This window comes from Zootoca vivipara, chromosome 8, assembly GCF_963506605.1.
Source record: "Zootoca vivipara chromosome 8, rZooViv1.1, whole genome shotgun sequence".
In the NCBI taxonomy this organism is placed as follows: domain Eukaryota; kingdom Metazoa; phylum Chordata; class Lepidosauria; order Squamata; family Lacertidae; genus Zootoca; species Zootoca vivipara.
In genome coordinates, this window is record NC_083283.1 from 2006365 (window position 1) to 2032229 (window position 25865).

Consider the following 25865-nt stretch of genomic DNA (forward strand, 5'->3'; position numbering starts at 1 on the left):
TTTCAGTGACGCAACTTAAAAGGTGAAACCAATATAGGAGATAGATGCATGATATGCAAAGCAAGATATGTCAAGCCTTGATTTGATGTAATTATTTGTCGTTAGGCGGGTCAATTATAAATGGAATGGAATTAATGAAATGTAATACAGTAGCAATATTTATTTTTGTATTATTGTAACTATTTGTTTTATTACTGTGTAATTAATTTCCCCAAAAAGCATTAATAAAATATAATAATAATAATAAGTTGCATTACTGAAATAAATGCACTTTTCGACGATATTCTAAGTTTCCGAGTTTCACCTGTATATACATATTTTAAATATGTAGAACTCGGTTCCGCTGCGCTGAGGAAAGAGCGCAGCTTGCCGGCAGCGGCGCACTTTCGGCCTTGTCTTCTTTCCCCCCGTGAGGAAAAGCGGGCGCCTGGCGGGGTACAAATACATATTGAATAACATTTAAATTCATCATATCAATATCCTAGCAAACTGAATAAACATTAAATGTGTAAAACTCGGTTCCGCTGCGCTGAGAAAGAGCGTAGCGCTTCCGGCCTCGTCTTCTTTCCCTCCGTGAGGTAAACGGGGCGGCGCTGTGTGGCGCGCGGCCTCCTTCGCTTTCCCCTCGGCCTTCCTTCTCGCTCTCTCGGCGGAGGCGGAGGCGGAGGAAACTCCTCCCTCGTTACGCCGCTTCCTTCTCCGGCTTTTCTCGGCCTCCGCCTCTCTCCCGCCCGGACCATTTCCACAGATGAGGACGAGTCACCTGGCCGAGAAGACGGCGGCAACCGGGCTGAGGTAACCGGGCTGAGGTAAGCGCCGGGTTCCGGGCCGCCTCGGCTCGCCGCCGCCCCTCCCTCCCTCGCCGCTGCGGCCATGGCTTCCGCCTCGCCCCCTCGCAGTCCCACAGCCGAGGAACGCCGCCCTCTTCCCTCACGGGGGAGACCCGGCCCAGGTGGGCGGTGGGGCGGCCCGGCCGAGTCCTCGCCTGACCAGGCCTGGTTTTTCGGGGTCCAGGCCGGGAGGCGAGCCCGGCGGGATTGTCTACGTCGCTCGTGGGCTTCGCTTCTCCTCCTCGGGAGGTTTCGATTCCGTTGCGCCTCATTCTTCGCCGGCCTGTTTTGCGCCGGGTTTCAGGATCTCTCTGCGCCCTTTTTCGTGCGCGTGGACGCGGAGGAGGCCCGTTTCTCTGTTCCCAGCAAGGAGGGGGGCGGCCTCGGCATGTTACTTTCTAAAAAGTTGTGGGACCTAAAACGTGTGTGGAAGGAACAATCGATATATATATATATATTGATTTTGCCCTTTTCTCACGTTTGCTTTCCCTCCCCATAGATCAGTGATGGCCAAACTTGGCCCTCCAGTTGTTTTGGGACTACGATTCCCATCATCCCTGACCAGTGGTCCTGTTAGCTAGGGATCATGGGAGTTGTAGTCCCAAAACAGCTGGGGGGGGGCAAGTTTGGCCATCACTGCTGCAGATCAGGCATCCCCAAACTTCGGCCCTCCAGATGTTTTGGACTACAATTCCCATCTTCCCCAACCACTGGTCCTGTTAGCTAGGGATCATGAGAGTTGTAGGCCAAAAGTCTGGAGGGCCGCAGTTTGGGGGCGCCTGCTGTAGATGCATTGGGTGGGTGTGGTGAGTCGTGTTTTGTTCTCCTCCTTGCACAAACCAAATAGATGACTATAACTGAGCAACTGTGGAGAAAAGCTTTGTAGAGTGAGAAAATCTTTTTTTAAAAACACCCAACCTGGTCCAGCTCATAGTTATCAAGGCAGTTTTATCTGTTTCCGCACTGTTCCCATCCTAGGGGTTGGTAAAAAGCCTAAAAAACAACACAAATTGCATCACATGGGGTTGGACTAGATGACTCACTGGTTCCCTTTCAGCTCAACAGTTCTATGATTCTATGAAACACATGGGTACATTACTCCATTTTTATTCTTTTTAAGTTATATATAAACTTACAAAGTTATGCAAATAATTAAAAGCTGGTGGCTCCTGCTCAGCCACCCAGCTAAAAGTCATTTGTTGCTTGTGTGGTGGTTCATTTGCGGCTAACTGGAAAAGGCCTGTGGTATCAGAAAGCTTACTGTTTTATCTTATTGTTAACAGTCTGGCCGGTACCAGTGTCCTTAGGGCTAGCTTGTAGCAAGGAATGAAATTTTTGGCAAATTTGAAATTAAATAATAAAAGAGTACCAAAACAAAATTGCATGAAGTAAAAATAAAGCTATTACTTATTTCAGTACAGGGAAGCGATGGAACTGGCAGAAGCTGATAGTTTCAGCCAATTGCAATACAAGCTGGTGCTGTTAAATGCTTGCCTATGCATGGGCGTATGGGACGCAGGTGGCGCTGTGGGTTAAACCACAGAGCCTAGGGCTTGCTGATCAGAAGGTCGGTGGTTCGAATCCCTGCGACGGGGTGAACTCCCATTGCTCGGTCCCAGTCCTGCCAACCTAGCAGTTCGAAAGCACGTCAAAGTGCAAGTAGATAAATAGGTACCGGTACCGCTCCAAGTGCGCTGCTCTGGTTTACCAGAAGCGGCTTTGTCATGCTGGCCACATGACCTGGAAGCTGTACGCTAGCTCCCTCAGCCCATAACGTGAGATGAGCGCCACAACCCCAGAGTTGGTCACGACTGGACCTAATGGTCAGGGGTCCATTTAGCTTTTATGCACGGCCAGGATTTTTGTTAGGGGGCAGGCCTTTTGTTGGGGAGGGGGAAGAACCTCAGTTAGCTATTTTTATTGATTGCGGGCAATTGCCCCCCCCCCCCCGGCTACACCCATGTACCTATGCACATTATTGACTATTCATCTGGAAAATACTCAAGCTTGCCCTCTTGATGGAACCTTGGGGAAGGGAGTTCTCCTTTAGATACAGACACATTTGGTACTGCAGATATCAGGACACTTTTCCTGCTGATTCCTTGAGATGTAGCAAATATGATGCTTTGAAGAGTGTAATTGAGTACAAGAGAGGTCTGCCTCTTAAAGTTGTGTAGTGCTAAAGCCACTTTCCAAAGGGTTCAAAGTCAGTCCCATGGTTTCTAGAGAACGATTTAAATCCAGCATACACTAGACCTCTTGTAAAACATGTGTTTGAAACTGATGCCCCATGAAGTTTCTGTGCAGTTACCAAGGGTGGCATCGTATAGTTTTTGTCCGGTAACATAACTCTGATTGCTGCTTGGTAAGCCTTCACTGGTTTCCAGAGGTTACAGCAGGGATGTGCAGTTTAAGGCCAGCAGGCCTCCTGGCCTCTCCATCTGGCCCTTGGGACTCTTCCCCAGGCCACACACACCAGCCCTGTTCCCCCACCATCCTCAATGCTTTGCCTGGCTTGGATGTGTCTTGGGACTGTGATAGGGCTCTTGTCTGTCTGGGCAGAGGCTGGAGAGGCATATGCCTGAGTGCAGAAGCCCCTGGCTTTTGTGTGGCTAGAATGTTGACTGCTATGTGAAAGTTGGCATCCTACCACTTGCTTCTGGCCTTGGCCACAGCTGGTGTATAGCCCTTGGATGGGTTGAAAAGGCAGAAGTACTGCTGGTAGGCTTCTTGTCAGTGGCAGTCTACTGAAATTCCCAAAATGGGGAGGGGGAGGCACTGAGATGTTCCATGATCCACTGGATCTCAAGCTAACTCCACTCCTGTGCAACCATTAGGCTGGCTAATGTGACTCCAGCAGTGCTCAGTCAGGATTTGTATTGCTTTGCCAAGGTTTTAAAAGACCAGATCAATACTAAATATTGTTGTACCATTGTACATACCTAAGCCATAAGTGATTTTAATATAAAATTGTGCATTGTTTTGAGGTTAAAGAAAGAACTTTTAGACACATTTTTTGTGTGGCACACAATCTATTATGGTTTCTTGTTGAAAATTGTAAAATGAAAGGGTATTTTTAATGCAGAAAACACGTATCTGGTGTTTTTTGGCTCAAGTGACAGAATAAATATAGGTTATTAAATATGTAAGTATTAGTGAGGCTAGGATAGTAATACAAATCTTTGAAGGGACCTGAAATAACTTTATAAAGGCAAATATGAATGTAAATTGAGTTCAAGGATGCTGACATTCTCCCTGCAACTCTTTATGAAGTGGTGTGCTCCTTGTAGAGAGAAACATGTTGTGGCTTGGCTGGTTTGTAGGTCATAATGTATTTATGTGTAGGCATGCACTTCCTTTACTGTACGAGATTCTTGGATGTTATGTGGACATTCTGTTTAATAAGTGTATTTTAGAAAGTAATAGTTTGATTGTCTTCTAAAAATTAGTACAGTAACTGGATGGCTTTGAAGTGGACCAAATCAATCAGCTGGTAAATGCAGCAGTGTCTTTAATTTTAACCAATATAAGAACTTTTGATAGTTACTGGTATAAATAAAGGGTTGTGGACCTTTTTCATCTTGTGAGCAACCTTTTGGGAGCCGCATGCAGGGCCAGAGACGAAAGTAGACAGAGAAACAGATACGACTCTTTGTCCAGGAGGCTATATCCCTATTCCCAACCATACATCAACATCTCTCAATCCTCTGCCCAAGCAAGCAAGAGCCATTCTCTCAGTTCAAGGACACTTTCCAGAGGAAAATGCATTCAATGGGTGAAGGGGTGTGGCCAGGAAGAGGCCTGGGGGCCTTACAGTTGGGCTATATTCCCTTGGTATAAATGCTCTTTAGAAGAGGGGATTCCCACTCTTTCTAGTAATAGACCTATAACGCTTAAAGTGGTTATTCAAGTCAGGGATGGGAATTCTGTGACTTACGGATCTCCTTAAGCCCACCAGCCTCTCCATTTTGCCCAGCAGGCCATTTCAGCCAGGCCATGTTCACTTGCTGTGCTGGTACAGGCGGAGCTTGGATGAAAGTCGCTTGCACAGTGCTTCCCAAGAACCCAACAGTTGGCACTTCAGAAGCACTTTGCAAGCACTGGGCTTGACTCTTAAGAAGCATTAAGTACAGGGCTTGCAAAAGCAATCAGCTGATTGTTAGGTGGTTTGGAAGCTTCCAGTTCTTAAAGGAGCTTTTAAAAATGGAACATTTTTTCCTTTCCAAAGGAAGCAATTTGTAGACAAAAGTGCTTCCCCCAGTTCTTTGAATGCACACTGCTTTCTCAGCAGAGGGAAAGGGTATTTCCCCTCAGCAGAGGCTACAAAACGTCTCCCTCTGACTGATGATCAGCACCCAGTAGGCAAAGTTGGGCCATGGTGAAGATAAGGTTCTGGCCTGTTGACCAGATCTAGTTCCTCATCCCAGGTCAAAGTGGGCAGAATTATTTGGAGGACATCTGTTTGGTACTCAGGGTATCAGATAACTAAAGAATGAAATGCTCTATCCATTCGTTACTTTTTAATTAATGTTGGTAACAATGAGGATATCTGGAATTAGGATATTAAATTTTCTTGATTCTTTTTCTTTCAAATTTGAACTCTGCCTTGCGATTTCTTTATAAACCATATTGTGTATGCAGCTTTCATGAATTAACCTGATAAGAGATGTTTGTTTACTGGCTTAGATTAGTATATGAATACTGAAATGGAAAGGAACAATCTAAACAGACCATAATCCCTGAAACTTTTAAATACATTAGGCACAAGACCTACATACAAAAAGCTGTATTCAGTTTCTTTGTTTATCTGAAACACAAACTGAAACTTGCCTAACACTTTCAGGTGCTTCTTAAACAAAGTTGGGGATTTCCCTCATTGGTAATAACCACAAACATAAATTAAAGCTAATCATACTGACTTTCCGGTACACTGCTGTGTATTTAGGACTCTGCCTGGGCTCTCTTATCTACCATCTTGTAGAAAGAGGGCTGCTTCATCTACTGTATATTTTGGACAATGGTTTGTCCCTTTGTTTTTCCTCTATGAGTTTGGACACCTTTCGAGGTATCATTGGCAGACTCTGCATGAGGGTTCCTGAAATGGGGGTGGTGGTTTTCATTGATGGGACCAACTCCCATTTTGAACCAAGATGGCGGACCTAATCGCCACTTTGGTGTAACTTTCCCTTCGTAGGTTTGGCAGCCTCTTCAAATATTATTACCAAAGTTGGCATGAGGGTTCCTGAGATGAAGGTGGCAATATTTGTTGACATTTGGACACAGCACCATTTTGAATCAAGATGGCAAACCCAAAACATGACTTTGATGTGACATTACCCAGGTCCAACCTGAAAAATTATACAGTACTGTCCATCTAAAAATCACAGTATGTACTTTATTTGGTTCATAAAAAAAATTGGGCAGTGCTGCGCAGTCTTCATTAGTGTAACAGGAGGTTATTCTTGAGACCTTTCAACATTTCACAGTGGTAGATAAGATTGCTTCTGTGCACAAGGGGTTTCTCAGTCCACTAGTGTGGCCTGATGAACAGTGGTGGGCCAATACAATCTAGTCTCAAATATGAGTGGGTGGCACTGTGGTCAAACCATTGAGCCTCTTGGGCTTGCCAATCGGAAGGTTGGCAGTTCAAATCCACTTGACAGGGGTAAGCTCCTGTTGCTCTGTCCCAGCAGTTCGAAAGCATACCAGTGCGAGTAGATAAATAGGTACCGCTGCGGCAGGAAGGAAAACGGTGTTTCCGTGCATTCTGGCACTCTCCCATTACACCAGAAGCGGTTTAGTCATGCTGGACACATGACCCAGAAAAGCTGGACAAACGCTGCCTCCCTTGGCCTGAAGTGAGATGAGCGCCGCCCCCCCCCCCCATAGTCACCTTTGACTGGAGTTAACTGTCCAGGGATCCTTTACCATTACCTTTACCTTTTTTTACCTACTGTAAGTCTCAAATACGCCACAAGGAGTAAGAAACTGAAAGCTGTCTCCAGATGACAAGAGAAGGGAGGCAGGTTACTTGCTGCCAGTGTTCGAAATTAGCAGGCGTGAGGTGCATTTTGCTCCTGGCTTTTGACCACTTGCAACCAAGTGAACATGCCTGGGCACCAGAATGGCGCCTGACATCTCCACCATGTTGAGGTGCATGCCTGGGGATCATTGGCTCAGGACTGTTTTCACAAACTAGCACCCCATCCTGTAGCATTCGATCAGTTAAATTTTATCTGCCCAATCGGAATGAATTTCCGGAGCTGGTTTGCTTTTTCTGTGCGGTCTGAGCAAGAGTAGTCACCACTAGGAAAAAGAGCCAGGTATGTGGACTGTCCCCGGATCAAGAGACTTTTCAGGGTTGTCATCTGAACTGAGAATCAATCACAATCAGTCCAAAATTTGAAAAATAGTCCTGTCCCAAAATGGCAACTAGATATTCCGTTTTGGCGACTGCAACCTTGGTTTACGGAGCCATTTGGCTCCTAGCTTATATATCTGAGTTTGTAACACTGCTTGCTGCATGGTAACGGATGCGAAAAAGACACCTGTATATGCAGTATATTGTGTTTATACCGTTTGTTTGTTGGTTGGTTTGTTGGTTGCCTTCTACACAATCATCTTGAGGCAATGTACAATGAAACAGCAAAATAAAGAAATAACACCCACACCCACCAGCTGATACATTTTAAACAAAACTCAAGTAATAGAAGAACATATTTGGCTAATATTGCACATTGGAGTCTAAATGTTTTTATGATAGCTTTTCTGAACTGAAGACATTACCTTAAAAACAGTAGAAAGTTTTGTCTACTTTGAGCAAGATTGAGCACACAGAACTTAATGCATCTGGTGAAATGCACGTTGCCCCTCAAATCAGGGTGTATTGACAGGAAATGTTTGTGTGTGTTGTAGTGGGATTCTCCAGCTTTTTCAAAATACTGAACAAAATTAATCATGAAGACAAAACCCCCACCATGTCAAGTAAAGCTAGAACTCCCTGTTCAGGAAACTCCCACAAATAAAAGCATTTGTGTGCAATACTAGTAACTGAAGCTCCAATGGTGGTTTTACAAAGCAATTGTTATTTGATTTTTCTCTTTAAACATTAACCTTCTTGTGCTAGGAAGTAATTGCTGCTATTGATTGGCAATTCTCAGGTTCAGAAATATTGATACAATACTGTTGTCTCAGGTACGTAGGTGCTTGGAATGGTTTTGTTATTGTTAACAGAAGGCAGTCCTGAGTTTTTTTCCTTTTTTATTTTATGCCCTCCAGTCCACTTCTATTGTTTTCCTGTTGGTATATTACCTTCTGTTGAGGACATGAAGCTGTCTAGTTTTGTTGCAGATAATCCCTCTTATACTCAAGGTGGTAACGGAATGGAGGTGCTGCTGATAGGAGGCTACATAGTGGGCAGCTGATGCCATAATCACTACAATTTAGTGTTGTTGTTATTACGGTATATTATTTATTACATTTCCATATAGTCTTTCATTCGGAGGATCATAGGGTGGTTTACAATATAAAAACATAAAAATGCATACCATAATAATAAACAAACAGTAACCCCAGACATAGTTTATAAAGCCATAGATTGTTTCAGTAGCCAAAAGCCTGGGAGAAGAAGGTATGTAAAGATGTGTAGCAAAGGTGCCAGGCAAACCTCCATGGGGAGAGCATTGCACAAACTGGGAGCCACCACAGAAAAGGCCTCTTCTCGTGTTGCCACTCTTTGGACCTCTCATTGAGGAGGGACATGAAGAAGGGCCTCAGATTATGATTATGGGGCCAGTTCATTTGGTATACAAAGTAGTATGCAAAGGAATTCTCTTTTCTCTCACCTCACTTTTTCTCACTAAAATTTAGTTCTGTATTGGTAAATGACACCAGGGGCAAACTTTTTTAAACAGGTGTTTTATTCTACTTTATCTCAAATGAATTGAGGTTTTTTTTTGGGGGGGGGGGTTGACATATTCTTGAGCTTTATCAGGGTACAAGGAACCACATGAAGGTGACTCTGAGCCTCTAATGAGCCTTCATTCTGGTGCATGAGCTCAGCTTGCCAGTTTTTCCTGATCTCATGTTCCAGCACAGGGTCACCCAGTGCTTCTGGGCTGCCTGTAAGGAGTCTCATACCTTGCATGTTCTTCACACAGATACACGATCTAAGCTTCAGTAAAACATTGCCAAGCTTTCTGTTTCTCATGATCTAGCAAGGCTCCAGGCAGGCAGAAACATGTCTGACCTTAAAGCAGAAATTTGGGCCTGCTTAAAACATGGGCCAGGGTTTTCTTGACTACCGTTTGCTTCCTTTCTACCCCGCAGCTTCTAGGGTGGTCTTCTTTACCATGCATACAACAGCCCCCCCAAATGCCCAAAGTAACAGTTTAGTGTTTAGTATGGCAGCACCTGCACTTTGGAACTCCCTGCCTACTGAGATCAAGCAGGTCCTCTCACTGTACAGTACTTTTGCAGGGCCTGCTAAAAAACAAAACCCCAAATTTTCTGAGCTGGCTCCCACCCCTCTTCCATAACCTAGGATGTGGAAATGCCTGTGCTCGAATGCACAAACTTCACCTAGGCAGCCCGCTAGTAACTGTTTGCTAGCCCAGTCTTGGGAATCCAGCTGCTTGTTACACTAAATGCTGTCCTTCAACAAGCCACACTAAATGCTGTTGGTTCGACATCTTCGCTTGTGCCTAGCCATGCCTTTGACCTCCCATGTAACTACAGATCATTGCAACCTGTGACTTGCCTTATGCACTGTTCACATTTGGGGGGGGGAGAGACTTCTGCAAAACCAGAGCCATAAGTTCCAGTTCCTCATCAGACAGGGAGAGCCAGGACAGTAGATACTGACAGGTGGTCTGGACTTTTAAAGAGAGGGAGAGGCAGATTGAAAAGATGTTATTGTGTGGTTGTGAAAGCAACTGGGAAGATGGCACTTGTTAGGAAGTACCAGTTTTAGCAATCTTAAAAATATAGAAGTAGAATCAGAACATAAGCGGAGCCCTGTTGGATCAGGCCAGTGGCCCATCTAGTCCAGATCCCTGTTCTCACAGCGGCCAGTGAGATGCCTCTTCTGGGAAACTGCCAAGCGGGATCTGAGCACACTCTCCACTTGTGATTCTCAGCAATTGGCATTCAGGCTCTTTATCTGTCCTGAATCCTGTCCGACGCTATAACTTTACTTGTAAGAGGAGTTTCTCCATCCCCTTGGATCACACTGATTCTCTCTTTTATGAACCTTTCCCAACTCTTCAGTATCATTTTTTAGGTGAGGCAACCAGAACTGTACACAGTGTTCCAAATGCGGTCGCACCATACAACGGCATTGTGATATTGGTGGCACAGGGATTGTGATTGCTCAGGCAATATGTGGTAATTTGAAACAACTAATTAATTATTTTCCCTCTCTCTGTCTCTTGCCCACAGAGTACTCTCTGGTCCCCTACCTGTTACTATGAGTCTGCTACACAGTGACAGCAGCTTTGAAGCCAGTGGCCAGGATAGCAGCTGCTGTGCAGCTATGGCCAGCAGTTGCAGCGCTGGAGCCAAAGAAAAAAGCATCAACACCAGTGTCAGCAATGGCACTGGGGGGACACTTTCAAACTCTTTCATGGAAGAAATCCAGGGCTATGATGTGGAGTTTGACCCTCCGCTGGAAAGTAAATACGAATGCCCAATCTGTCTGATGGCTCTCCGGGAGGCGGTGCAGACACCATGCGGACACCGCTTCTGCAAAGCTTGCATTGTCAAATCCATAAGGTAAAGTAGTTATAAAGTCATAGTCTGTAACGAAGGGCAAATCATAGCGCTCACCGTTGCACGTGTTTCTGAGACACTGGGTTAGGGATTACATTTCCATGTCAGCACTGAGTTTGCAAGTAAACTGCGTTTGTTGCCCATCTCCAAAGCGTCGGTTGAACAGTTTTAAAGTGTCAGTGGGAGTGCAGTTTTAAGCAAGAGGAAGCTCCCAATTACACTTGGGATTTCAAAAGAAATGAAGTGTAAGGTCTAGGTACAGATGGACCAGGTTGCAAGCCGGCTAGAAAGATAACGTGCCTTTTACTGATGCCACATAAACCTGATGTCGCAAATTTCCTGTGTAAACCTCTTTAAATTTATGTATTTTTTAAAATCTAAAAGTATCAGAGAAGAGGGAAAAGGTGGTTTGGGGTGAGAGGGCTACCTTATTATTGGAAGATCCAGCATTTCCCTTGACTAGTAAGCCAAATGGCCAGTTTATCACCTTTGATCAGGGTGGATAAAAATCAATGATTTTTTTAAAAAAATCAAAAAATCGGATTTTTTTGATTTAAATCGATTTTTTTGATTTAAATTGGATTTTTAAAAATAAAATGGTTTTTGAGGAAAATATATTACCACCCAAAGGTTATTCCATCATGAAATAAAGATTAGTTTTTTAATTATGTAGAATAAGGTTGTATATGTTTAATTTTGGGGGTAAATAAATTCCATTAATCCATTCACAATGTCATGCTCTTCCAGAGGTTTTTGTAAGATTATTGGGCAGTTTCTCTGCCTACAAGATATTATCACAGATGCTTGGTTTACTTTTGCAGTTCTCAAAACTGAATTTGACTCAACAGAGATCAATCATACCTCTTCTTCACAGCAAAAATGTCATAGCATGAACAGAGTTGAGAAAAAGACCTTAATCCTATTGTTCTACAAACCTATGAATACAGAATCAACCCCTTCAGTGCTAAGTTTCAAGAAGTTCAGTGAATAGAATAGAAACAATATTTTTCTGATTGTTTGGAGTGGACAGTATTTAAGTTTTTCATGTGTAGGCTGGGCTGACAGTCTAAGTTTCTTAAAATATATATATATTGTTTTTGTTTAGCCAAATTAGTTAACAAACATGGATGTTTGTTTAAGCAAATAACATATGCTGTAATGTTATTGTTTCAGTTGAATAAATCTATTTAAATTGTTATTATTAAGGTAATGATTATTTTTCTCCTTCCTAAGTACAACAGAAAAGTTGTCCAAATATGATTAACCTATTAAACTGGGGGTAAAAAAACTAATATGAAAAGTTGTTACTCTAAAAATCTTCATCTACTTGCATATTAAAGTTATACCAGCAAGAATTAGTCTTTATGTAGAAAACTATGATTTAAATCAAGCCTTACTGACTAGTGATTTAAATCGTGATTTAAATCGTGATTTAAATCAGTTTGATTTAAATCAAATCCACCCTGCCTTTGATGTGATCCATCTTGTGAATGGGGTGTTGGGATATCCTGTCTCAGCTACAGATGCCTTCAATGGGTTGAATCCATGAAAATGTGTACTCTGTCTGTACAATGGGAGCTTTCTGGCTCCACCCCCCCCAAAAAAGCTGTTCTTGAGTCCACTGGAATGCTGTGGGATGATCTGGGGGGGGGGTATGCAGCAGGAGCCAAGCCAGAGCCGGAGAATATGATGACTGCAAGCATTATTTTATTTGTTATTTATTTTATTTCAAGATTTGTAAATCACTCTACATTCAGAGAGTATACCAGCAGTATACAGGGAAAAATGTTTTTATGTTGCTTTCCGCTGCCCTTATGTTTTGCAAGTAGGCGGTATATAAATACTTTTATTAACAAATAAATAAAAATATATAATGTAACATGGCTCATAAAATGTTACAAAACTGGCAAGGATAAATAAAACACAGAATTTGCATTAATAGATATACAGTAAACCTGCAAATTATGTGCGGGTTACCTTCTGGGGATCACTCTTAAAGCCAAAATAGTGTATAGTTAAAACACATTGGTTGCAATAGTGGGTAGGATTGCCAAAAGAAAATTCCCCTGGACGCCCACCCCCTTTTATTTATTTATTTATTTATTTTAATTTGCCAAGTGTGTAAAGCTGATTGTGCACGAATTAAATGTGTGTAACTTGCAAGCTTACTGTAGGCTGAATATTCTGTTTACCTCTCTATGATGTATATTATTGCTCTTTTTGATAGAGATGCTGGTCATAAATGTCCAATCGACAACGAAATTTTACTCGAAACTCAACTCTTTCCTGACAACTTTGCAAAACGGGAAATCCTATCGCTGATGGTGAAGTGTCCCAACAAGGGCTGTCATCAGAAGATGGAACTCAGGCATTTAGAGGTGGGCTTTCAGGGTTTCTTTTTGCAGAATTGCCGCCCAGTCCTGAGCAGTGTCACCATACCGTAAGACTTTTTGGAATAGCTCAAAGGACACCTTGTCCCCATTGCCTCTCTTAGGACAGTGGTAGTTAGGCTGCTACACCTGTGGTCCGGTGAAGTTGTGACATCCAGCTGACTTCAGGAAGGTCCGTCGATCAAATTTCCCCCTCTAGTAACATCAGATTAAAGAAGTGAAAAGGGTTTGCGACATGCTTTAGCTGTTATTGCAGAAGCACCTGTCCGTGCTGAACTGTAGCATGTTTGATTCGTGTTAAGCATATTGATTTTGCAAAGTCTTTCTCTTAAAATATAATAAACAGATCTGTGCCCTATTACAAAATGCCACATTTTCTAAAGTACTTTAATTGAGGAAGCTGTGAAATCTGTGCGGATCATTGTTGCATGAATCTTGAGAAGTTACGTATACCTTTATTTTCATGTAAGAAATCTGAATTTTTGAGGCAGCCCTTGATTTAGGAGCAGTTATGGACTGAACTTGGAAATCCAGAAATTGAAGGGGGGAACCCACTTCCCTCCATATAAACAATATAATTAATAATAATAATTTATTATTTATACCCCGCCCATCTGGCTGGGTTTCCCCAGCCACTCTGGGCGGCTTCCAACCGAATATTAAAAACAGTACATTTAATTAATAATTTATCTTCCCTGGCAGTAAAACACAACAATAATAAACAACTAACAATTTGCTGTCCTTTCGTGACGCTAAAATGGATTGTTGAGGCAGCTACCTCAGTCTGTCTGGCCTCATACAACTTTGCAAAAAAGAAAATCTAGAAAAGTTACTAGCTTGAGAGCCCACTTATCCTGTGCAAAGTTCTTTGTAGCTTCCATAAAAAACCAGGTTGGAGGGACCCTTTCTCTTCGTCTCTTAAAAGCTTTCCGGTCTGCTCACCCAGAATTGCTTGATCTCGCCAAGTGGCCATTTACAAGTCTTAGCTGAATGCAACTTGAACATACTTTTTGATTTCTTTTGCACCCCCAAACCATGGGAGTAATTGACAGGTGCCAAAGACATGAAGACACTTGCCTCAGATTGGCTACCATGATCTTTAGTCTCTATTTTAAGTCTGCTTAAGAATCGTTTTGTGTAGGTTTAAGTTATTTATAGGCTGAATTGCTATTTGATCTCATTTTCTTCCACAGGACCATGAGCTGCATTGTGGCTTTGCTCCAGAGAAATGTCCCCAGTGCCATGGCATTTTCCAAAAGAATCAGATACAGGATCATATAAAGCAAGAATGCCCTCGACGACAAACCTCTTGTCCAAACTGTGCTATGTGGATGCCTTATGAAGAAAAAGAGGTAAGTTTCAAAATATGCAGCTTAATCAGAACAGTTGTGTTTGTGTATTTAAATGAAGCATATTTAACAAAAGCTTGCTAAAATTAGAAATATTTTTTCTTCCTGTGTTGTCTGATAAGAGTGTCAGTATTTTACAGTTGTGAGAACACCCTTCTATATGATATTCACAAAGATTTCACCAAGTGATTTTCTTTTTACATTATTCCCCCCCCCCGTCCCTCACAAGCAGCTGGATTTTTATTTTTATATATAAATCTCAGGTTTTTTATTTATTTTGCCTTTAAAAAAATAAATCTGCACATCCCAGTTCTATCTCTCAAGCACTTTATCCTCTTAGTTTGAAACTGAACCTCACACCTGGACTTCAGGCATTTTGAACTTCCTTTTTTGCCATGTGTTTTCTTCTGGTGGTCTGCTGATCAAGTCTGGCCGCTGAAAAAATTAATCAAAGTGTGAAAAAAGCTCCCCATTGCTTTCCTTTTGTTAGAAAAGTAGGTTTCTAAGGTTGTTGTTTTTTGTTGTTGTTTTGTCTTTTTAATCTTCCTTTTGTGCTTTCTACGTAATATCCTCCATGGATTAGCTAGGGTGCATGTAAAGTCCTTCCTTGTTGGATTATGCCACTGTTCTTATAGGCTTAAGTCACTCAGGAGGCCGTAAGGCTATGTAGCAAAATAGACTTCTGGACTACTACCTAGTGACTACCAAGAAAACATAGATTTAAAACACCAAGGACCTGCTGGTCTTAATATCATTTTAGCATATTTAACAAAGGTCTGCTGACTAGATACGTCTGCACCTCCTGAATTAATATAATAGTGCTCTTTTATGAAATGAACTCAAAGTGGCTCACTGGTACTTCTCTAATGCGAAGATGGGATTTGAGAGAGTGGAGGCACATTCTAGATCAGCGTTTCTCAACCGCTGTTCCGCGGCACACTACTGTGCCGCGAGACGCTGGCTGCTGTGCCGCGACGAGAAGGGCGATTTGCATTGTCATGTCGCTGACCCGCCGGAAAGGAAGCCGGCCGGGTCACAACGCGAGGTGAGCGCCCGCGTCGTGACCCGGCCGGCTTCCTTTCCGGCGGGTTAGCGCTGTATATTGGCGGCCGCCAGGCACGTGACAATGCAAATCGCCCTTCTCTTCGCCGCACGTCGCGGCAAATTACAGGCTGAGGTCGCGCCAGCTTCCATTGGGATTTTCTTCCTCCCATGTAAATGTGTCCTAAGATGTGCCGAATCCCAATTATTTGAGAAGAAACGTCCCAATGGCCTCCGCGGAACCGGCTGCACACGCAAATCCGATTTAAACTGCAATCCGGTTGCAGCCACTAGCCAGGTAGCAAGCCCCACTAAAACTCAGCGGCCCTTCCTTCCGAGTAGAAATGCCTAGCTTTGCGTCGCCAGGTTGAATGCCAATGCTTGCTTGGGCGGCGGGGACTGAGGCCCACCGAACTGAGCGCGAGGTTTACTTGCGAGTAAATGTTGGACTAGGGACGGATTGTAACGTTTGTGGGTTTCAAGCAGCTTGGGAACTTCAGCTGGGTGGTGGATGGGGCCCGTTTGGGCAAAAAGCAGGGGCTATAGACAAACTAAACTAAATATAGGGCGGCACAGAGTTGGTGTGCCGCGTGATTTTTTTCATAGAACATAGTGTGCTGTGGCCCAAAAAAGGTTGAGAAACACTGTTCTAGATGGCATTACATCAAACAATGTTAGTGATCTATTAGTCCCCTTTCGGTGCAATTAATTATTGTTTACTTTCTGGTTTTGCTGAAATGAAGCTTCATGACCAGATGTGCCTTTTAGCAAATGTCTGCTGTGAATACTGCAATACAGTGCTAATCAGAGAACAGGTAAGAAGCTTCCTTTCTTGTCCGATAGCAAGGTAGTCTTGTTTTGATGTGGTTTGACTTGTGTCAATAAGTTAATTTCTTTATTTTAATAGTTTGTCATTTATGAGCCCCTCGTGACATAGAAATACGGACAGGCAGATAATAAATTAAAAATAATATGGAGAACTGAATGTAGGGATGCCAAATAGCAAGAAAAAATTGTTGCATTTATCAACTTACAAAAACAAGTAGGCTAATATTTATTTATTTATTTATTTATTTATTTTTATTTTAGAATTTTCTATACTGCCCTTCATCCAAATACCACAGGGCAATTTACAATATGATAACAAAAATATAAATAGCATAATAACAAACACAGTAACTCCTCCCAGTTTAAAAGGCCATAGATTGTTTATTTAGCCCAGGGGTAGTCAACCTTTTTATACCTACCGCCCACTAATGCATCTTTCTTGATGGTAAAATTTCCTTACCGCCCACCAGTGCTCAATGGAAGGAGGATTCAGCTTGTGCCATAAAACCCCCTACCTCCCACCTAGAATCCTAAAACACCCACTAGTGGGTGGCAGGGACCAGGTTGACAACCCCTGATTTAGCCAAAGGCCAGGAAGAAGAATATTTTTGCCTCATGCCTAAAGATATGTAACAACGGCACCAGGGAAGCCTCCCTTGGGAGAGCATTCCACAAGCAAGGAGCCACTGCAGAAAAGGCCCATTCTTGTGTTGCTGCCCTCCGAACCTGTCACAGGAGGCCCATGAAGAGAGGCCTCAGATGATGATTGTAGGGTTTGGGTTGGTTTATATGGGAAAGATGGTCCTTGAGGTATTGTGACCCTGAGCCATTTAAGGCTTTATAGGTGAAAACCATCACATTGAATTGGGCCTGAAAATTGATTGGCAGCCAGAAATGGTATTATATGCTCAAACTGTCTTACCCTGGTGAACAACCTGCCCACTGAATTCTGCATCAACTGAAGTTTAATCATATTTTTATTATTATTTATACCGCGCCCGTCTGGCTTGGTTTCTCCAGCCACTCTGGGGAACGGTCTTCTGAGTTTCTAAACAGTCTTCAGAGGCAGCCCCATTTTTATTACTATTTATTAAATTTAATTTTGATTCACTGTAAGATTATAACAGTCCAAATCTGTGTATGTCAACTCCGGAGTAAGTCTCATTGATTTCAGCGGGGCTTGCTCCCAAACAAGCGGGTGTAAGATTTGCAACCTTAAATTACCTTTTGCATTGTATTGCTTTGTTAATTGCATTTGAAATTTCAGCTGACGGTCATCTTGGGAATCTTAAGTAAATAAAATTATCCATGGCATATGCTATAAACTAGCAAACAGATTTTTCTCAGCATAAAGCTTTGTGGGCCAAAATGTAAATGTGCAATTACACACTGTTGTTGTTGTTGTTGGTGGTGGTGGTGTACAGTGCTGTGGATAAGATCCCATATTAGTCGCACTCTTGAGTGTTGAAATCAGTGGACTTCAGTGGGTCTGCTCTGAGCATGACTTAGTTCGATATCGCCCTATATACTCTATATGTAGGCTACTGATTACTTTTTCTTATAATTGTTGATTTCTGCACTTTACAAACTGAAAATTACCATGTCATCTCTCCATCCATCTTTAGCTTCCTAATCACTACGATAATGATTGCCCAACTGCTCCAGTACCGTGTACATACAGCCCCTTTGGATGTCCAGAAAAAGTAAGCCAACACTTCTATTTGCTTCTTATTTGGTTGAATTTTGTACTGTATTGCAACTTTATTGCCCCGAAAGCCTCTTTTCCCCTTTGGTGTACCAGAGACCTCTGGGCAATGAAATGGGTTGGATTATGGGTAGAGCACAAGTGGCAAAAGACACGTTGCAAACCCAACCAAGCACAAAGGAGAACATATAAGCATGCCTCCTGCAATGGTGATGAGGGCAGGGAAGCATCATTTACCATAATACCTTTCTGAACCAGTTCTGTGAAATGGGCATTTGGGGCACTGTTCTGCAGTGGTTGTGGTCCTATTTCCAGGTTTAGTTTCCATTAGTAATACAGATGATCTGTCTCAACTTGGAAGCAGGTAAAGGTAAAGGGACTCCTGGCAGTTAAGTCCAGTTGTGAATGACTCTGGGGTTGTGGCACTTATCTCGCTTTACTGGCCGAGGGAGCCAGCGTTTGTCCGCAGACAGCTTCCGGCGAAGCCAGAGCAGCACATGGAAATGTTTAGACCATGGCGCCACCCGCCTCCCTTCCTGGAAGCAGGTAGCACATGTATAATCCTGATCTCACCATTCATTTAGATCAGAGCAGTGACACAGGTTTGTGCAGAAAATCTGTATTGAGAATTTTTTCTCCAAAGTCTTAAATTGCTTTCCAATAAAGGCATCTGGACAGTGCAGTAGTAACACTTGCATTCCGTTCAGTTTTTCAAATAATAATATTTTTCTTTGTTCAGTTTTTCAATTCCTGTTTCTGGCAACCACAGGAAGACTAAGCCAGTTCTGCTTTTAAATATGGTGGTTTTTTCCTTGTCCATTAAGACTCAGTGCTTGACTTTAGTCAAAGGAAATGCTTATGGAACTATGTGCCTTTATTTAATTACAGATGCAGAGAAATGAGTTGGCACGGCATATGCAGGAGTTCACCCCAGTCCATATGAGAATGATGGCTCAGACTCTCCTCAATATCACTAATTTCCATGGTGCTATCCCATATGACCCGTCACCTTCCTGTGAATGTAGCCCAGAGGTCCAAAACTTCAAGGAGACGATTCAACAACTGGAAGGTCGCTTGGTAAGGCAAGATCACCAGATCCGAGAACTCATAGCAAAGATGGAGACACAAAACAGCCAGATGGGAGATCTCAAACGCACTATCCGAAATCTGGAGGAAAAAATTGCAGAAATGGAATCACAGCAGTGTAATGGTATTTTCCTGTGGAAGATTGAGAATTTCAGTGTTTACTTGAGAGCGCAAGAAGAAGAAAGGCCTGTTGTCATCCACAGCCCAGGCTTCTACACAGGGAGACCTGGCTACAAACTTTGCTTGCGGCTGCATATCCAGTCGCCGAATGCACAGCGCTGTGCCAACTATATTTCCCTTTTTGTTCATACGATGCAAGGGCACTATGACAGTCACCTGCCTTGGCCCTTCCAAGGCACCATACGGCTTTCTATCCTGGATCAGTCAGAAGGATTGTCAAGGCACAACCATGAGGAAGTGATGGATACCAAGCCTGAGCTGCTCGCTTTCCAGCGTCCCATGGTCGACCGCAACCCAAAAGGCTTTGGATATGTGACGTTTATGCAGTTGCAGACGCTAAAACAAAAAACATATATAAAGGAGGATACTATCCTAGTGCGCTGTGAGGTCATAACACGCTTAGACTTAAACAGTCTCCGAAGGGAGGGTTTTCAGCCTCGTAGTACTGATGGAACGGCATAGGCCACCCCGCTTCAGGCTTGAGCTTTTGGTGGTCAACTGTGATAAGGGCTGCAGATGAATAAAGAGATTCATCGGAATGGCAGATCCTTGAAGCAGAACCAAAACTGCCATTCTGAGATGCTTTTCAGAGCATAGAAAGTGTTTCCTCTTTGAGTTATTTGTATTCGAAGTGGTAAAGACGGCACCCTGATGGTCTAAATAAGTAAGCTAAATAACTATGCTATGAGTGGTATGTTATCAAAAGTTAATAAAAACTATGCAGTACCATTTTTAGGATAGCAGAGGCTTGGTCAGATTCCACTTTTTATTTGATGGTTGCAAGACCTGTGTTTAAAGCCATTACTTTGGTGTATACATCTCAAAGGAGCTGAATTATTTGACTGCCTAACCTGGTAGCTTGCTGAGCCAGCCAAGACTAGATTTTGAACCAGGACAATCCTACTAAATAAGCCTTGGGAGTATCATAGCAGAAAGCAAGCACACCTGTAACTTCATTGATATGCTGTAAATAAGCCTAGGCAGGAATCTTGGTTCTCTGTTTGCCACGCACCTTTTTGCAAACTCGGTGAGCTTGAGCTGTAAATTGGTTGTCTTCACTTCATCACTTCCCTTCCCATGGAATTTTGTATTGAGAATCCATCCTCAACAGCTGCTAGTATGGTGGAATGTGTAGAAGTTTTTGATCTATCAGAAAGCTCAGTGTGGCACTGTCCTAGAGAAGCTTAATGATTTCAGTCTGGTTAAATCACTGATGAGATCTTGTTTTGTACTTGAAAATATCTTCTTTCTTCTTTGGCGATCACTCGTAGACAAGTAAGATTGTCTTCCATGAACATGGTCTTAACAGTGAATCCATTAGTGACTGTGGAGGCCAATTCTGGATCCACATGTCCTTCCACAGTAGGGACATTGGTTTCCAGGTGGGAGTTGATCATGGTGAGGGTTTGCCAAATGTGCCTTCCTCTTACCTCGTTTCTCCTTTTTGCTCTGAGTTCATACTTCTTCAAAGTCCATGACACCTCTGGTAAAGGCTGTTCTCCACAACTACAAATCAGCTGATAAGATTAGGGTCAAGAGTGTTGTATCTGAGCCTAAAATTGAAGAGTGTTAGGGAAGTTTTCTGTCCATAGTTCTGACCTGTGCATAGTAATCAAAATAGAATGGGGCAAAGCTGGTGCACAGTCTCCTTGTCGATGTTATTTGACCGGTATATCCTGTGAAAGTTGTCTTCTGTAAGAAGCCTATGAACAAAATTCATTGGTGCTGATAGAAAAGGTTGTGGGTAATTGTAGCACTCTCAACAATAGGTGTGTGACATTAACACAGAGATGTCTAGAAATGTGCCACTCTGGTCATAAATGAGGGATTCTTTGTAAAGGCATCGTCAGTATTGCTCACTCAAGAATTCAAAGCCCTCTACAAATGTGTATATAGCCATACTATGATAAGAACCTGCTGGTTCAGGCCAGTGGCCCATGTAGTCCAACTTCCTGTACTCAGTGGCCAAACAGATGCCCGTGGGAAACACGCAAGCAGGATTCAAACATAAGTGCGTTCTCTCTTCCTGTGGTTTCCAGGAACTGATATTCAGCAGCATTGCTGCCTCCAACTGTGGTGTCAGAGCATAGTTATTGTGGCTAGTAGCCATTGATTGCCCTCTTCTCTTTTAAAGCCACCCAAGTTGGTGACCATCACTGTGACAGCTTGGTCTTTCATTGACTCTCAGCCCTATAAGAAGTGCATCCTGAATGAGTAAAATGTTTTGTTTTTTTAACAGCAAAGAGGGTACTATGATTCTATGATTCTATGATTTACTGTCAATAGGAAGGCACTGGCAAACTGAGGATGTGTGTGAGAGAGACAGCAAAGTTCTCAAAATACTTGTCAGCACTAGGATTCCTTTGGGATCGATATAAACATGATGTCATGAAAGGATGCATTTTAAAGCTTCCTTTAAATTGAGGTAAACAGTTAATATTGGCCCATTGGCTGGTATATCAGATCCCCTTCGTCTTCTACTTTCTGCTTAACTTATTTATTGTAGAAGAGATGCATCTTTGGAAACAGAGACCTATGGAACCTTTTCGAAAAAAATAAATTTTTGCCTATACTGAAGATTCAAAGAGCCATCTGAGCACAAACATAAGTGCCAGTTTATAAACCAGATATTGCTATGTACTGCCTCTTTGTCTTGTGAAAAGGAAGTGCAGATTTCCAGATTTTTAATATTTAAATGTTGCCTTAGTTTGTGTTCCCTGCTTACAACCAGAGTTCAGGTTGGTTGTAGAGGGGTTTTTTTGTAAATAAATAACTACCCCTATAGCTGTAAACCCTAGATCCTGGGAATATAGGAACAAGCCCCTTTGAACTCAGTGGGACTTAATGCCTTCCTTTTATTTCATGTTTGTTTTTATTGTTAAGTCAGGGAGCAGGACTCTGTCTGTTGTTCAGTGTTTTATATGTGCGTTGCTTTGGAGTTCCTTTTAAGAATTCATTTGATGCCCACCAAAGAAGATGAAGTAGTGTGAAAACTGCCAGTTGTACACAGTGACATCTACATGCCTCTGTACTAGTTTCCTTACTAGAGGTGGCAAGTAGGGAAGGCAAATGCAGAGCTCTGCTTGCGATCAATGGCCTTGGTGCTTCTCCAGCATTGTGGCAGCTCCTTTCTTTGCAAAAGAGACTTGTCCCACATCATAATATAAGTAGATATATTTGAAAAGGGCATGTTGCCTTTGAGAACTGAAACATATTCAATTCAGTCACTTTAGTATGCTTTCTTCTTTGGCGATCCCTCGTAGCCGAGTAAGATTGTCTTCCATGAACACAGTCTTAACAATGAATCCGTAAGTGACTGTGGAGGCCAATTCTGGATCCGCTCGTCCTTCCACAGGGGGGGACATTGGTTTCCGGGTGGGAGTTGACCACGGTGAGCATTTACCAAACATGCCTTCCTCTTAGCACATTTCTCCCTTTTGTCCTGAGTTTGAGCACACATGATGGCTACTTCCTACATTTTTGGTGGGGTACAAGTGCTTAAGGGTTTGGAAAGAGGCTTTATATACTGCTGAGGGTTTGGGTTTTGTTTTACCTGATGAGATATTGGAGCAACCAGTTGGGGACAGGCACACATTCCATGAAACACTGGCAGGTGGAGCCTTTTCCATTGAGAGATGGTTTCTTTTTGCCGTAACTGGCCTAACAGTGATATAATACAACAGATATGAGTTACGGGTGATAAGGATGCACTAAAATATTATCAAATAGTGTCAATTCTACTAGTTTCTCAGAAGAATACTTAATATATTTTGTAACTCATGCAGAAGCCTGTATATAGTATTAATAAACTAATAAAGCCATTATACTGTTCACTTTGCATTTTACTAGGCTATTGTTTGCCATAATCATACAAAGACAAGGACCTGACTATAAAAAAGCTCAGAAATATCGCTGAGTTTGCCGTGCTTCAAGAACTTGTATTTTGGCCTGATTTAGTAGCCCACCATCTCAACAGGGAAGGAAAGTGTTTAGTGATAGCTAATAGCAGGCAACTTGTGTCATTCTAGTGCAGACAGCTCTGGTCTGGCGCCCTTAGATCTACAACTACAACAGAGACTACAACTCTCCTCAGCCCCAGCCACCATGGCCTGTGGTCAGGGATGATAAGAGTTACAACCAAAAACATTTGGAGGGGGACCACATTTGTGGAAGGTTGTTGCAGAGGTTGAATGGCCATCTGCCATGGATGCTTTAGTTGAGATTCCTGCATTGCAGGGGGTTGCACTAGATGACCCTTGGGGACCTCTTCGAACTATGATTCTTTTAGTTTGGCTTTTTACAATGTTTAATGGGCTAAAAAAAATTCATTTTTTCCAGTATACTTGTTAAAAGCTTTGTTATAATGGGTGTGATGTTAATGTCATTTTCTTTGGATAGTTCTCCTATGGCAGTTTTTAAAAGATGACATCTTTTTGACTTCCCCGTTTGCATCCTGCTTTGAAACAATGGAATCCTAGAGAAACTGGGGCATTTCCTGCTTTCTTCCAGTAAGGTGCACGGTGGGTACAAGCTACACTTCAGTGTCTTGTCACTTAAAACCAAAATGCAATACAACCAATTTGTATTAGTAGAGTGGCTAACACTAACACAGAGATGTGAAAATCTCTGGGTCAGATTTTAAGTCAGACGCACAGTGCAATCTATGCATGTTTATTTTGTGAGAAAACCATGGCCAATAAACAATGTAACTGTGCAGAGAAAGAGACTTAAAACACCTGTTTCCGTTTAAGTCCATGTAAAGATTAGAGAACAGTGTGATATTAATTATCTAGGCTTAGACGGTTTATATTCCATGCCGGGGGGGGGGGGGGGGTTAAGAATCTGAGTTTGCTTTTGCAACAGCATATGAATCTCTCTGGCTTTAGCAATTAAATTAGTTCACTCCTTAATTCATGTAAACTCCTTATATCATAAGTGACATGAGTCAGAGCCTGGTAGGCAAAGACCCAGCAGGTGCATTTGAGTATTACATTAGAAGCTGGGAAAATAAACAGCCTTGCAAATTAATCCACAAACCTGTTAGCTCATGCGCCTTTCTGTACCTGCAGTCAAGAGTGGCACAGCAGCTTTTCTCGTTCCTCAGTCTGCCATTGAGGCATGCACATGCGCTTAAAAATCATAGAATCATAGAGTTGGAAGAGACCACAAGGGCCATCCAGTCCAACCCCCTGCCAAGCAGGAAACACCATCAAAGCATTCTTGACATATGCCTGTCAAGCCTCTGCTTAAAGACCTCCAAAGAAGGAGACTCCACCACACTCCTTGGTAGCAAATTCCACTGCCGAACAGCTCTTACTAATGTCAGGAAGTTCTTCCTAATGTTTAGGTGGAATCTTCTTTCTTGTAGTTTGAATCCATTGCTCCTTGTCCGCTTCTCTGGAGCAGCAGAAAACAACCTTTCTCCCTCCTCTATATGACATCCTTTTATATATTTGAACATGGTTATCATATCACCCCTTAATCTTCTCTTCTCCAGGCTAAACATACCCAGCTCCCTAAGCCGTTCCTCATAAGGCATCGTTTCCAGGCCTTTGACCATTTTGGTTGCCCTCTTCTGGACACGTTCCAGCTTATCAGTATCCTTCTTGAACTGTGGTGCCGAGAACTGGATACAGTACACCAGGTGAGGTCTGACCAGAGCAGAATACAGTGGTACTATTACTTCCCTTGATCTAGACGCTATACTATTGATGCAGCCCAGAATTGCATTGGCTTTTTGAGCTGCTGCATCACACTGTTGACTCATGTAAAGTTTGTGGTCTACCAAGACTCCTAGATCCTTTTCACATGTACTGCTCTCAAGCCAGGTGTCCCCCATCCTGTAATTTGTGCCTTTCAATTTTTTTGCCCAAGTGTAGTACTTTACATTTCTCCTTGTTAAAATCCATCTTGTTTGCTTTGGCCCAGTTGCCTTAGGATGACTTGAATTTTAGCTCACTGGCAAGAGCTGGAGAATGTTCCTAAGCTGTTCCATGCACAAACAGCAGCACAAATATACTAGCCCACATATTCCCACACAGTGATGTTACCAGTAGGTCATTGATGGCATATTTGTGGCCCAGAATGGAGAATGAGGGATAGAGCTCTAACTGACCTAGTTTCCTGGAGAGCATAAGAGCCCTGTTGGATCAGACAAATGGTGCGTATAGTTCAGCAGCCTCTTCCTACAACAACCAACCAGATACCTTTGGGGAATCCCCAAAAGCAGAAATGAGAGCAATAGCTCCTGTCCCCTTTTCCCCCACATGCTGAAATTCAAAGGCATTCTTACTTACTGCAGGTGACAGGGTCAGTGGCTATCAACTGTTGCTGACATTAACAAGACACACTCCGTTTGTCAGTGGTGCAGAATGTATGGAGGAAAACTAGGATTGCAACCACTGCCCTCACCTGAGATCCACCACAAACTGAAGGTATATACAGATTGCATAGAGGCGCTGTGTGTGTGTGTGTGTGTGTGTGTGTGTGTGTGTGTGTGTGTGTGTCTTCACCCTAGTTTCCATGTGTTTAACGTAGGTGGATAATGGGGCACAGAGTTAAAACTTTAGGGAAATAATGGGGAAGGCAACTTGAAGAACACACATCACCTGCTGCTCTGGCAGAAACAAGCCTGCCTGTGCCTGAATTTGAAGTTCACCCTTATAGTGATTTTCTATTTCAAGAGAAG

General features: G+C 42.8%; 1 protein-coding gene across 2 annotated transcripts; it reads left to right on the forward strand.

The window, feature by feature from the left end:
* Nucleotides 1-660: 660 nt before the first annotated feature.
* Nucleotides 661-24499, forward strand: TRAF6 (TNF receptor associated factor 6). Of its 2 annotated transcripts, none has more exons than XM_035125211.2 (7): nucleotides 661-809; nucleotides 10269-10601; nucleotides 12826-12976; nucleotides 14182-14340; nucleotides 16122-16193; nucleotides 17832-17909; nucleotides 18800-24499. In XM_035125211.2, the coding sequence occupies exons 2-7, from the start codon at nucleotides 10297-10299 to the stop codon at nucleotides 19637-19639; spliced, it is 1605 nt and encodes a 534-aa protein (XP_034981102.2). In that variant the 5' UTR covers nucleotides 661-809; nucleotides 10269-10296; the 3' UTR covers nucleotides 19640-24499. The 2 variants fall into 2 exon arrangements, with proteins under 2 accessions (XP_034981102.2, XP_060133532.1); XM_060277549.1 differs by lacking the exon at nucleotides 661-809 and adding an exon at nucleotides 1060-1079.
* Nucleotides 24500-25865: the final 1366 nt, after the last annotated feature.

Coding starts and splice junctions, on each gene's coding strand:
- TRAF6 (XM_035125211.2), top strand. CDS start 10,297: ATGAGTCTGCTACACAGTGACAGCAGCTTTGAAGCCAGTGGCCAGGAT. Junction 12,977..14,181: donor TGGAACTCAGGCATTTAGAG/GTGGGCTTTCAG, acceptor TTTCTTCCACAG/GACCATGAGCTGCATTGTGG. Junction 16,194..17,831: donor CAGTGCTAATCAGAGAACAG/GTAAGAAGCTTC, acceptor ATCCATCTTTAG/CTTCCTAATCACTACGATAA.